The sequence below is a fragment of the Myiozetetes cayanensis genome, unplaced genomic scaffold (genome assembly GCF_022539395.1).
Source record: "Myiozetetes cayanensis isolate MyiCay16 unplaced genomic scaffold, myiCay2020 scf24, whole genome shotgun sequence".
NCBI lineage: Eukaryota > Metazoa > Chordata > Aves > Passeriformes > Tyrannidae > Myiozetetes > Myiozetetes cayanensis.
The window spans coordinates 477,860-492,194 of NW_026087456.1; the positions used below are offsets into that span (position 1 = coordinate 477,860).

At 42.5% G+C, this 14,335-nt stretch overlaps 1 protein-coding gene across 1 annotated transcript; it reads right to left on the reverse strand.

The window, feature by feature from the left end:
* Positions 1-1,789: 1,789 nt before the first annotated feature.
* On the reverse strand, positions 1,790-12,049 carry MGST2 (microsomal glutathione S-transferase 2). Its single transcript, XM_050320526.1, has 5 exons — positions 11,992-12,049; positions 6,924-7,023; positions 5,812-5,882; positions 3,945-4,026; positions 1,790-1,991 (listed from the first exon to the last, which is right to left on the reverse strand). Exons 1-5 carry the CDS (start codon positions 12,047-12,049, stop codon positions 1,859-1,861), a joined length of 444 nt encoding a protein of 147 aa, XP_050176483.1. The 3' UTR covers positions 1,790-1,858.
* Between the last annotated feature and the right edge of the window lie 2,286 nt (positions 12,050-14,335).

Below are 14,335 nucleotides of genomic sequence, written 5' to 3' on the forward strand. Positions count from 1 at the left end.
ATCAACTCACATCAACTGCACGATGAAATGTGCATCCTGGTACTGACTCCTCCACCAGCAGGCAGGAAACGGTGTGCTTCTTACCACAGTCATACCAAAGACTGATACTTTCAAGCATCCATCTGTTAGAGGTGTGTTTTGATTTTAATTATAGATGAGTTGGTCTTTAACACTTTTCCGTCACAGATATTCTGCCCTGGCTTACTGGGGACAAAGCTGTGACTCAGAAGACAGGTGGCATCCTCCACTCCAGGCCTAATTCTGCCCTCTCATTAGCTGGTGGAGCTCCTAGAACGTTAGGTTCCTGTTTATCCCCTTGCACTCTGGATTTGTGTTGCCGGATAATGCTTTGCAGCCTCACACCTGTCTTTTTTGACATGTGACATTTTCCCTGTGTGGGAAAGCAGTTTCTCTCTTTCTGTGAGAGTGGAGGGGAGGAGAGGGAAGCTGTCTATAAACACACCAAAGAACTACAACAGGTAAGCTTGGAATGGTGTAATTTCAGAGGCAAAGAAAGACCTATTTAAACACAGTTAATGACCTTTGGGTCTCTTCCCAACTTGTATTTCAAGTCTGTTACATGGTTTGGACCTTTGTTTTGGTTCTGGAGGCAGCACTTCTTGCAGCCTTTGACTGACTGAAGGCATCACTGATAGGTGGATTTTCCATATTTCAGCCCATAAAAGAAAAGTTAACAGAAGAATTCCTGATGATTTATGTGGCTGTTAAATCTGGCCCTGTTGTACTTTCTCCCTGGAGGAAAGTGATGGAGAGCTGCCCTTTCTGTAGCTGTGTCAGTTCCAGCCTGTTCACCACCGTGATCTGTCCTTTTTCCCTTTGCAGCCATTGTTGGACCCAAGTCTTGCACCTTTGTACTTGTTTAATATTTCAAATGCCATTTCAGTCTTTGCTACCTGCAGGCATTAAGTTGTGTCTTTTTATCATGAGATAACTTTGTAGAATCACAGAAGGATTTGGGCTGGAAGGGACCTTAAGACCATCTCATTCCAAACCCCTCCTCTTGGTGTGTCCATACGTGTCTGCCTTTTTCATATGAAAGGTTATTGTGGACCCCATCGACCTCTTAATTATTTTGTGGTTAGGTTATCAACCTCAGTACACTATTAGAAAGCTTCTGTGTCTTCTATATGTCTGGGCTGGTTCTCCCCTTCAGAAGTGTGATGTTGTGGCTACAGCCTGCCTTCAGGAGGCTTTCTGTGAGGACTGGGAGGGCCCCACTTCTACAAGAAGAGTGTTTGAGCATGTGTTGAACTGTAAACATGCATAACATCAAAAGTCCTCTGCAGAAACACAGGGCCAAGTGCAGCTTTAAGTGTTTTCCTGAGAAAGCAGTGTTTCCATGTATGCTTATACAGCAGTGGGATCGGATTTACTTGGGAAACAGGGACCTCCCAGCAGCATATTGCATGGAATCGTGTTTCTGCATTTGGCACTGCTGGGGGAAATGAAGAGGAGTGGAAGGAGACTACAGAGGCACTGGCAAAGCTGAAGGACACTGGGTAAGATGTCTGTTGTGCCAGTTGCAACTAAATTACTTAGGGAATTATTTGGTTTAGTTTTATGTAATTTGTTTAGGGATTGCAATACTGTACCAGGGAAAGAGAACATTTAATTGCAAATGTAGATGTGACAGGACATTCTGTCTTACTGACTTTTTCAAGAGTGTAGGGAAAGGAGAAAGTGTAAACAACTCAGGAAAAACATGCATTTTACATTGCAACTGGCTGTTAGTAAAGAGCTCTGATGCTTTATTCACATGCAGCTTATCATCTTCTTGGTGTCCAGGGAAGGCATCCATGTTAATTATTTATTTATTTCTTAAAAAGACAGCCAGTCTTCAGAGCAGTTTACGGACTTTCTTCATAATGCTGAAGTCCAGGTATTCATCCAGAAAGCTGTTAACAATCCCAGCTGCACCCAGGGCTATCAAGCAAATTAGAACTATCAAATTCAAATAAAAACCTGTTAACCTAGAAGTGGAAAGCAGAAAAACACTGTTATAAGCTGTACATGGTATATTACAGTGAAACTGTTTGTCCACAAAAGTTAGGAAGAGGTGTGTGGAATCAAAAAGGATCACTGCTGCAACACTAGCTTGGGGTGTTTTAGGAATAAACCATGACATTTCACATGACACACGTGACTTTGGCTGTTGGGCAGATACGCAATTCTATCGGGCAAATACCCTCTGCTGAGCTGAGAAGTCTGCTACTGGTTATCACTGACTTGGAGATGGATTTTTGGATGAGAAAGGAAGAGCCTGAGTATCCCACTAAACTGCCTAAAGACTTGATATAAGTAGCCTTTCTGGACAAGCCATGTCTAGATGCAGATTTGAAAATGATAAAGTATGGGATTTTCTCAGTTTCAAGAGAGCGTGAGGGAAGTCTTTTGCTTAGCCCTAGTTGTAACCACTTCTTTGAGCATGCAGTCTAGGCTTGTGGTTATAACTAGCAGGCCTGTAGTCAGTGATTAGGATTGAGATTCAGGGTGAAGAGTAATTACTTTCTTGCTGCTGGAGGCTTGTTGTATGTTTTGGGGCCAGGTTGTGCATGCCTGCCTTGTGCTGACCTATTGCTAATTGAGGCTCCTGCTGGAGGTTAGCAGCAGGCAGGCCTTGGGAGCAAAGCCATTTTCTAGGGCTGCCAGGCTGGCTCCCAGCACCCTCTGTTTGATGCAAAGAAATCAGTCTCACCAACATGTGAAGCTCTGTCTAACAGTGAAGCCAGCCACAGCTTTATGGCTTCCTTGAGAGGCTGAATGTATCGTTTTAAGAGTACTGAAGTAAAAGATAGGAAAGATCTCTCGAATAAAATAGTTTTTTGTTTGTTGATTAAAAAAAAATCCATTATACTCTCCTTCTTCATTTATTTGAACTTCCTTAGCAGTTGCAACTCTACTGGCTGCTGTTCATTGCACTATTCGAATGATTGCATCTCTTACTGGGAGATACAAAACTGTCTCCATATATTTCCTCTGGAAAACATAGCCTCCTCCTTCTCTCAAGCAGCAGCTCTTCCAAAGTGGGTAAAGAATCAGTGGAGCTGTAGTGAAGGAGAAATGGTAACTTCAGTATACAAGCCATGGAAAATAACCCCATAGGACAGCCTTTTACTGCTGCCGGATTATTCCCTGCTAAACAATCTGATTGTTTTCTGTCTTCCTCCAGAAGACATTGCAAGTCTTTTAATTTTTTGACAAGCATATATTTTCTTCTTATGACTGATAATGGGTGGTGGAAGAGAGCCTTAGGTCAGCACACAGAAGGTGGTGCAGTGGCTTCAGTGAAACAAGAAATAAACTATGTGTTTCAGTGTTTATAGTGGAGGGTTTGCCAGTTTTTAGTTTGCCAGTATGCATGTTTGTTAAAGCAGAATTCATATCAGGAGGTGCTGTGCACTAAACATTTATTAACATATTCTTATCTGAAGCCACGTTCTCTTATCTGTTTGGTGAAGGTTCATCAGCCTACAAGGCCAGATAGTTTGCTTCCTTTAGTGCAACTTGTTTGGCTAGAGACAAGGTCTCACTGTGACAAACCAAGGAAAAATGCAAGCAGTAGACAGGCAGGCACAGTGCATGGCATGAGCAGACTCCCACCCCGATGAGATGCAAAAACTGCTGCTGTTTCCAGTCCTCTCCGAGTCTGGTTGTCAGTTATGCCCAGTCCAAAGCAGGTGCCCACAAGGTGAGCGTCAAACCTTTTGTCTCTCCTGCCCTGTAGCACATGCTCATCTTAACCTAGGCTTCTGCTGTAACACCCATCCCTCTTCCCCGAGAGTTTCTCCTTCAAACCTGTTGTTGACACTTTACACATATTGCATTCAATTTTAATCACTTTTCACTCCCGGTCCTTGGCTCTCAGCCCAGCTTCAGACCACTGCCTGGAGCTGGTAGCCCGCGTTCAGTTGGTAACTCCTTACCTTCCTTTCACAGATGGGATGCAATCGTGGAAGTACTTGTAGCGGGCAAACACGTACAACACACCCAGAAAGGAAGCTAATTCTGGGAAAGGAAAGATTAACAGGGTGGGATAAACAGAAAACTGAAATTGAGGATGGCAGTTTCACCACTTTAGTTATGTTTTCCAGTTATATTAGCTCTGGGCATTTTCATAGCTGTCCATATGCTGGGGAGTTATCTTGGGAAAGAATCATTCAGAAGAGATATATATATATATTCTTAAACACTCACTGCAGGAGGCTCTTGGTATGGGTTTACAGATAAGGTGGATATAGGATTGTCAAAAAAAATCTAAAAGAATTCCCTGAAAAGGAGAACTCAGGAACTGACAGGAATCTGTATCCTCCGTGGTTTGGTGGCTATCCCAGAGACAGGACAGTGGGTTGGAGAACTGTGACTTGACCTGGCGCTGTTATTTCATATTGTTATGGCAGTCCATGCTAAAGGGGAGTGTTTGTTTTGGAAAGAGAATCTTATTTATGTTGTTAATAAGACTGCTTTGCATTTATATAGCATCTTTTATCCAAGGACATGAGAGAAAGCTGTAGTGAAGTTAGCTTCTGACCTCCCTGAGGGAAGAGTATAAAGTCACCTCCATTTGAGAGATGGAGCAGGTTATGGAGGTCAGCTGTGTTATGCAGGACGAGGCAGTGCCTGTTAATTTTATGTTTTCAAACTCTGTGTGTGTGTATTACAGAGGACAGTTTTCACTGTGTTCTGGACTAACTCATATAAACATACATGTGGGAGATAACTAAAAGTTTACTTAAAGGGGAGTTTATAATCACCCTTCATTTCTTACATGTGGCAGCACTTGTGTTGCTGATTAGCACCTGTGATTTTTTTTTTTTTTTGCTTAAGTGGTGCTTCTTCAGATTTACAGTGGATTTACAATGGAGATGGGACTTCTGTCTGTAAGAGAGCTCCAAACTAAAATGACTGTTCTGGAGCAAATATAGAAAATGGAGAAGTTGTTCAGGAAGGAGAGGAGTGATGGGCATGAGGTAATTATCCTTTACCAGCCCACAGACTTCATGCTTCTAAAACATTAGTTGGGAAAGGGTTAATAAAGCAGAATGTAAAAGTTAGGCTCTGTCACAAGTTCTAGCTCTATGAGAGACCACCCCCATCACTGTTAGGAGATTTCATGGACCGACCTTGCAAAGTCCAACAGAGTGAGAGGTATGAAAGTTCTGTGGTGTCTGAATTCAGAACATCTGGCAAAAAATGCCCCCATGCTAGGGGGGGTTTTCATGAGTCCACACTACATACCAGAAGATGCTGCTGCTGTGACTGAGCTTCAGTGCTCAGTGCTGTGTTCCACTGCAAGCAAATGAGTCACAGCCCAGTGGTGGTGTCTCTCATTGGGGATGTAAAAACACAAAGGTTTGTTGGCTTGAGCTCTGTCTCCAACAGACAGGCATGAGCGCTCTGACCTGAGTCTTTTCAGGCTGCCTTCCCCCCAAGGGACAGCAGCTATGCCTGGTGTTCTGTGAGAATTACCCCATAATGTGCAAGTAACTGTTAGCAGGGAGCATCTGGAAGCTGATTTTCTGAATGATGCACCCTGAAAATCCACTGAATGTACAGTAAATGTGTTGTACTGGCTCCTTGGTTTGCAGAGAGAAGTGAAAGCTGGTGGGACTATATGAAATGCCATGACTAAGTGGGGATTTCAGTGCCACTGAGCAGTCTTCAAGGAAGGCTGTGCTAAAGTAATGCAGTCAAAATCAGGGGAAAAGATGCCTATTTCCTGATGAAACTAAAGTGTTTTAAAAAATTACACACAAAACTTCTCAGTACAAAATAAAAGCAGAAAGTGTTTACCTTGATTAAAAAACCATCCTGCAGTCCAGAGACCAACCAGAAATACTGGGTAAAACTCCACACAGTTTTGTCTGCAGAATAAATTTGAAAGAACATTAGTCTGGAAAGGAAAATTATGGGGATTTTCCAGGAGAATCAGCTTTGGCCTCATTTTGTTGCCACTAAAGTTAATGCTATCAAGTCCAGTGGAAGCACAGTCAAGGCAGCATTAGGTGCTCTTAAAATTCTCTCCTTTGTGATCTCCAGTACAAACTATTTAAAGTATTTTCCTGGTATTTAAACTTCAGCAAGGATCTGGGTCCCAACTACATGGATTGCTCTGCTGAGGCCAGCTGCCTTTATGAAGTGCTATCAGGCACAGACGGCACATGACAGATCTTCTTATGGTGAGAACCTTTATTTGTGGTCATCATCACCACTAATATTTTCTTAGGGTATCTTCTCTTGGTTGTTCTGAATTAATTTATTTTTAAGGAATCAGGCAAGCGTCTTTATCCAACGTATCATGTTAACTAATAAGTTGTCTAATGTATTCTATTTCTTATTATTGTTATCCACTACAACTGCAGTTACAGCAGAGAGGGTTGTCTGAAATAAATATAAATAATTTTGCACAGGGTCATCAGTTAATCACAAATTGAAGCCCTTTAGGACAATAATCTTCTTAGATTGGTTTTTCCACCATTATCCACTGTGAAGACAGAGTTTTTCTTTGCTCTTCGTTCACAGGTTTGATGTCAGCCACAGCCCAAGAACTGACAAGCACAGCTTGCTAGATCCAGAACATCTGACCAAGTTACAATGTTAGCTTTCAGATCCTACTTAAGGTTGGGTAATCCGATTGCCTAGTTTGATCAGAACTTGAGCAGTGACTGTGAGATGAGCTAAACGTACCCCATTATTATTATTATTATTATTATTAAAATAATATCTGAACCATTTGAAAAGCCATTTGTTAATTTTCTCTTTTTTGTTTGTTTTGGTTTGTTTGTTGTTGTTTTGGGTTCTTTTGAGCAAAAGATGAAGAGGTGACTTTGTAATATAAAGTTTTTGCTTCTCTTGTGGACTGAATTGTTATTCCCTGCCACCATCTTAATGATCTCTAGACTTACTGTGCATGAAACGTTCTGTCAAATTCTGGAGCTCCAGTGGCAGCTGGGGGCATGACCTTGTGCTTCATTCTTGATTTCCCCACCAGCCAAGCGAAATGACCTGCAAGGCAGAATAAGAGCTCACAAATGGCACAGTTCCCCAGTTCAGTTGCACCTCTAACGCACAATTTTTTCATTTAATTTTTTAAATGGAGATCATTGTTCTTCTGCTTTCTCCATTTCATTAGACACAAAGAGACAAATATTAGATAAACTAGGTTTTCCTTATAAAAATTTAGATCTTGTCTTCAAGAGTGACATTCACGAGGAAGGGGGGAAATTCTTATTTCAGAAATACATTTGTTCACATTTGCATTTGCATTTGCTATGACTTAAATATCCTTCCACCTCGCCTGAATCCTAGAACCACACAGCCCAGGAGCAGTCCAGTCACACTTCAGCAGCAGGGTCTTGCCTTAGCAGCGTCTCACACCAAACTGCACTGATGGAAGTCACTTCCCCGCTAATCTGAATGACACATGGTCATTTTGTTCTAGTGACACTAAGAGACATGAGGCTCTGAAGGATGGGACAGCCTTACAATCTTTGGAAACAAAAATCTGGTAGCTACCTTTTTAAAGCTATTTATCCACATGTTAGAGTGCCTGCTTTTCCATCTGTCTTGGACTCTCAAGAATTCCGTCTATTGGAAAGAGCACAGAGAGCTGCAACTGGCGAGGCTGCACCCTGTTCCCTGCTCTCCACCTGATCTGCTGGAGAGCTCTGAGAGCTTCCTGTTGGAGGGACTTATGCTGTTTCTCCTCCACTGACTCGAGCTGACAGTACTTACCTGCCATGTAAAAAGCATTTTTTAGAACTGATGCCATGACGTGAAAAAGAGAGATTATTTACTGTACAGTGAATAAATATAATTTACTTACCAAAACACCCAAAGCAATCAAACACTATCTCTACACTTCTGACCACTATTCTAGGATCCCATCCCACATGTATATGCATACCTCATTTATCTGATGCCCTCACTGCAGAAGTCTCCCCCTGAAAGTTGAACAGAGGCTGTTGCAGGGATGAAAGGAGAGCATTTTGCTGAATGCAGCAGCGCTACTGAGCAACTCCCTGTTTGGGAGCAGTGGCACTGAAATGCAGCTAGAGATATTAGTGGTGCTGTCCCATGCATCTCTTATGTCTTAGCCTTGTGGCCAAAGCCCTCAACCCAAAAAAGTAGTTTTCACATCTGTCTTCTCCCCATAAAAGTAATTACAGGCTATGCTCAAGCGACCTCTCAACCTTTCTCTCCAGAAACTACCCAGAGCAGCTCAGCTGACTCTCTACAAGGCACATTTAGCAGGACCTTTCATTGTATTTGCATCCAGCAGGACCCTCTTTGCCCACAGAGGGCCTGGTGATTATGCCAGACGCTTCCATTTGTTATTTGCCACCTTGCAGTCCTCTCAGAAGGGAAGAATAGCACTGGAGAGGGTTTAGGAAATATGCTTCATGGAGACTGAAATGTACAGAAGAACAAGAATTACCTCTGAGAAGTGTTTTCCCTGAAAACAACTGAAAAGTTGCGTTTTAACTTCTGTCGCCCTCAAAATGATCCGGTTTTAAGACAAATGCTACACGCTGGGAAATCCTGCCTGGTTTATTTGTCAAAGGAGTAGGTGAGCTGTAGTGTTTTGTGCAATGGCATTTTTAGCCAGCAGTGTGCTCCTTATTTTCTGGCTGCAATGAGCCATTTAAGGCATACAGTCAGTCTGGGACCAGCTTTTTTCTTCTGAGGAACTAAGGCAAGCCAAGGTAGCTGATAGCATCTAAATCAGCTTTTTTTTAAAAAAAAAGCCTTGAATGAATGCTGGGCAAAATAAACTTACTGGGGAAAATAAGTAAGTTGGCCCCCCACTGTAGGGGCCAAATCATCCTTGTTTGTTGAGTACAATTAACCACAGCAAATCATCAAGGCTGTGGTACAACCCTGGCCTCAGCTGTGATGTGACTTGCCCTTGGTACTGCTTGGTCAACAAGGTTTGAGGGGCAGAGGCTGGGACATGGGATACTGGTTACCTGCAAGCAGAGGCAGGTTGTGCTAGTACAGCCACCCATCACAAAAGGCACTTATTTAGTGGCTTCTGCTGCAATTGATGGGGACTTGGCTTCAAATGGGCACTAGTGGGCTTTTATACAGCAGTGAAAGCCGAGCCGTGGCACTGCGTAACAGAACAAAAGTGATGCCTGTCATCTTACAGGGAAAGGTGAGCCCGGTGTGCAGAACAACACGGATGCCAACCAGGGAGGCAAAATTATTTCAGGAGAGAAATGATTTCTGTGGTTTTTGTTAACTGCATAGGACTTGCCTTTTAGTTCCATTCCCCGGTGAATGGAAAGTAGTGATGTAACTCCAAGCTTGCATTTTGTGATGGTGGTTTAACAAGGGCTAGAGTAAATAAAGCAATGGGTGAGGTCTTCTGCCCCTCCCACAGGAGGTGCTGTCCTGAGGACTCCAGAAAGCAGTGCAGCAGGAGTAAGTAAAGATTTTCATAGCCTTTTCTTCCCCCTGTATCAAGTTGTTCAATTCTAACAGGCTAAATTACATGACTGAGGTAGTTACAAAGTATGCTTGACTTGCCTTTGTTTGCCTTTTTTTTTTTTTTTTTCCTTTTATCTTGAGGTGGCATGTATGGTTTTTGAGTCAATACCTTTACTCTGAAAACATGGGACAAAGCAGGCTTTTAAGGAATATTACTCTCAAACATTTTATATGTGTAAGAAACCTGCAGGGAGGCTGCTACTTGTATCACAGTGTATGATAGTACATATTAATTTGCATGGCCTGACCTCACAGTCTGTAAAAAAACAAATAATGTCTTGCCAGGCCCTACAACTACTAAAAGTGATTTTAAAAGTTACTAGTTCAGAGAGATGATTCAAAATAGAGGAGTAGTGGGACTCCTGTGTCCCTGCTCTTTTCTGTATCAGTGACTGAGATTCGTTCTGCCCTTTCATTGAATGCCCTTGTATTCCCATCAGTCTAAAAAACACTAATATCTCAAGCAAATCTCAACTGCTTAAAACTGGATTCACAACTGGAAACCGCTTCCTGTGTTGTTTCTGCTCCTTCTTTCTACTCTGGGGCATTTCTTGCACCACTTAATCTTCGACTGACCTGATTCTTTGAATAACTCGTGGTTCTGAGACTCAAAATCTTGTACCTCTAATGGCTGCTGTGTGAAACCCGACTTCCCTCACTGCTTCAGGGAGGTGGTATTGCCCAGTAGCACCTTCCCACCTCAGGACTGGAGGCTCAGCAGAATAAACAGAAGAGCAAACAGTGCACCGAGTGCTGTGTATGTCGTGTTTAGTTCACAGCAAACAGTCACATGCTGAGCTGCTCCCCTTGCATGAACTGGTTATAACACATGCTTACAACCCTGGCTTCACAACACTCATTTGAACTTCCATAAATTAATTTGTGTTGGATTACCGATGCTAGGAAGCATGCTGAGAGTACACCAAGCTGTGATAGTTTAAATCAGGTCAGCTGATCAGAGTTTTGCACGAGTTTCTCTTTGGGCCTGATGTCAGACTGCCAGTGTGAATTAAACCCCAGGTTACATCATCTTTTCTGTGATTTTAACTAAGGTTAACTAATATGGATTATCCATCATAAAGAAGAATATAGGTATTTTCCAGCTCCTTTCACATTCTCAGTATCTGTACAACTCCTTGAGTTTTCAAGCTGCATTTTTTTTCCCAAATAATGTCTGGGTTTTTGTTTGGTTGGTTTTAATCCTACACAATTTTATGTTAAAAATAAAGGCAGGCAAGCTGAACTTCCCTGGAAGCTGATGACAAATATTGCCACCAGGTAGACACAGGGTTATACAGATAGAAAGAGATCCCAGGGTATATTGTAGCTGATCTGATGACAGAGAAAGAGAATGTAAATTTTCGGTGCTTTATATTTGCCTTCCATTGTGCTGAGGGTTTTTTAAACTGGAAGGGTCAGATTCTCAAGCTTTTTCTTCCTGCTGGGTACGGATGTTATTTCAGTAGCTGAGGCTTTGAAAACAGATAAATAATCAAGTCAAATTGATAGGTTGCTAGGTAAGTTGGCAGTGCTATAGATATTTGGAAAAAAAGGCAGGGTAATTATTTTTAACTTGCTTTAAATCTCACAGCATAAATACCTTCAAATTGTATCTTTTCCCCAGTGTAAACACAACTATATGCACCAGCATGTTTCAGAGAAAATAATGACAAACATTAAAAATCATACTGCAGTTTTAGGTTGATACACAGCAAAACCAGCCTCTCAGACTTGCCCACTTCTACTCATAGAAGAAAATCATTAAGGTAGGAAAAGACCTCCAAGATCTTCCAGTCCAACTGTTAACACAGCACTGCCGTGTTCACCACTAAGCCATGTCCCCAAGAGCCAGGGATCACTTCCAGGGATGGTGATTCCACTACTTCCCTGGGCAGCCTATTCCTTGATTCTCAGAGGCATATCTGCAGGGCATAAAATAAATCCATTTAGATCTTACAGAAATGTAGTGATGAGAACATAGTATGGAATAGAGCATGTTATCGTTGCCCGGTGTAAAGGTTTGCTTTCTCATTTCATTTCAGATACTAAGTATATATCCCTCTTTCTGGAAACATTTTTTTGCAGTGCTTTCAGTCCAGCATTGGTGTATTCGATTTCACAAATTTACTCTCACTTTTGAGGTTTTCAGTTGTATAGGTGCTTAAATAAGAATCAAAACCAAGACACAATGTGGCTTTGAGGTAACTTTACAGCCAGGTACAAGCTCTGATAACAGTATGATTTCAAAAAAATCAATAAGCAAAAGAGAATTGAAAACAAATTAGTTTCTCCCCACAGGGAAAAGTAATCTGTCCCACCGAGCCAACTGCCTCTCAGACTACAGAGAGGGTAAACAATGCTCCTGTGAAAAAAATCTTAGGAGTTCTCAGTCACAGAGCAACCAATTTATCATAAAATAAACTCCACTGCAGTGAAAACCTCCCCCAAACCCCAGCCACGCAACTCACAGCTCTTTCTTACAATGCTGGAAGGCGGAAAGAAGAGAGACAGCCGCAAGCAAAATTAAATCACCAGCCATGTTCTCAGCAGTTTCCGTGTGCAAACAGGATGTATGTATGGGAGAGCCTGAGTGAGCAATGAGGAAAAACAACAGGTGGGAGAATTAGAGTTCTTTTCAGCATTGCAACAAAGGTCTGTCCTGGAAACAAAACAGACTAGTTTTTTTTAAAACAAGAGCGCAAAGTTATGGCCATTTTTTGTTCCTGCAAAAGTTCAGCCCTGCCTGCTTCTTGCCTGTGTGAAAGCACAGAGAGAACAAAACCAGACTTCCTTGCCTCTGTGGATTCAGCTGTTCCTTTATGCCTTAGATTTCAGTTGCAGTCTCTTTGGGGGCGAAGCCTCTTTGTTCTGTGTTTGTAGAGCCCCTGGAAGGGCCCTGGTGCGGGCCGCGTCCATCACTCGCAGCGCCGCTTGAAAGCAGCAGGTGCGGGAGAAGCGAGGGAGGAGCAGAGCTTTGTGCTGCCCCTGCGCTTGATTTACGGGTCTTGCCGGACACGTACGGCACAGGCTCTGCCGGCTGGCACGGCAACGACTTCTCGAGCAGTCAGCACGCAGAAATGAATTGTTCAGGAACAGTTCAAAGGGTAAAACAACTGAGAAAGACAGAAAGAAATATCTCCCCTGGTTTTGCTGCCTGGAGCACACTTCGCATAGCTACTTCCTAGTCTTAAAACCGGGAGAGATTCTCTCGAGGAACATTTTTTCATCACCTAGTGCTAACTAACAGGAAGCTTTATGTCATTAGACTTTATGGTCCCGTGAGACCATTGGAACAAAACCAGTGTGATGTTTGTCGTGGCTCCAGTATTATCTATCCACTTTGCCTCCAGATGATGTTAAAGTGGGAGATTTCATTGCCTTTTGTCAAACTTGCTAATTTTAAGGGCTAAAACACACACACACACACATACAAATACTTTAAATCAGTGATTTTACCTTGCCAAATTTTACAAGGTCATTTCTTGGGTATCAATTCAATACATAGTTCTTTCTAAAGACTGGACGAGCAGATATACTGTAATAACAGTAGGTGGATGTTTGTGGCTTAGTAACTCTTTAACTGCTGATTTATGCCCTTTACTTGCAGTTCTTGGTGTAGCATGGGTTTGACTTTCTCACCGCACAGTCTATGTTTTTTAGCAGCTGGCCCAGAAGTGCTTAAAGCATTGTCACCCTGCTGATAGAGGCATGTGAAGGAAAACTGACAGAGCCGGTCATTTGAAAAGTTAAAACCACAAGGGTTTAAAACCAACACTTTTTTAAGACCAGATGACATTGAAGTTGTTGTGTTTTTTCTAACTTTATACAAAAGGCGTGAATTTCAAAATGGAAATGGATATGCAAAATCCAGCAAAGATTGACAAAAAGTAGGCAGGGATACATTTTAGGGCATAGCATTAAATCAACAGAAATATTCTAAGTTGCATGCCCATTATGGCTGAGTTAGGGTCTGCTTAACACTCTGTTCACTTTCCACTTCTAGCAGAGAGTTTGTAATTGCCTACAGATTTATAATGCTTTTAGTCATATGCAGTCCACGGCCAATGTTATGTTTCCTCTTGGGGTAACCTGGAATAGGAAGTCGAATCCCTTACAAAACAAGGTTGGGCTTATTTATGATTCTGGAAATATAAGTAGTGCCTCAGATGCCTGAAATTTTATGATGTTATATATAATAGATGCCAGGATTGACCAAGGTATTTATCCAGTTATGTCAGAACATTTTGACACCTTGTCTGTGTCTAATTTCTCAGGTTGCTCCTGGTTGAATGCAATATGATTTTGCATTTCCCCCTCTTGCTCATATTTCCTACATGCTTTTCACAGCTCTGCTGTTGTAAATGCATGTTTTTTTCTGTAGCTGCCCAAAACTCTCTCCAAAACAAGAAGAGAGGTTTTAAACACTGAAAAGCCAGTGACCCTGGTGGTATCTCAGCAGATGCAGGTCTTTCCTATCTGAATGAGTGCTATTTTATTGAGGCACCATACTTTGCATGTGTGCCCTGCAGGGAAAACAAGCTTCTCTGACCGTATTTCCCTGCAGTAGAAACCGAGGCATTGGGAAGGGGAAGCACTGGATGGTTTCACACCAGCAGCTGCGTGTCACAGCTGGGCGTCTGCCTAGTCCTGGGATTTAAGGCAAATGAGCGGTCCTGCCTCTTGCTGACCTGTGCGACCCTGACAGACCGGCCCAAAGGGGCTGGCTCTTCTCTCTGGAGAGAAGCTACTGCTGACCAGCAGCGAAGGCAGATCCCCACAGGGTGGCAGAGCTGCTGTCACCGGAGAGCAGATGGTTGGGGCAGTG

Excerpts from the sequence above, each read along its gene's own strand:
- MGST2 (XM_050320526.1), bottom strand. The coding sequence starts at position 12,049 with ATGGCTGGTGATTTAATTTTGCTTGCGGCTGTCTCTCTTCTTTCCGCC. Across the intron at positions 5,883-6,923 it reads GACAGAACGTTTCATGCACA|ACAAAACTGTGTGGAGTTTT; the intron begins GTAAGTCTAGAG and ends TTTATTCTGCAG. Across the intron at positions 1,992-3,944 it reads ATCCCATCTGTGAAAGGAAG|GTTAACAGGTTTTTATTTGA; the intron begins GTAAGGAGTTAC and ends TTCCACTTCTAG.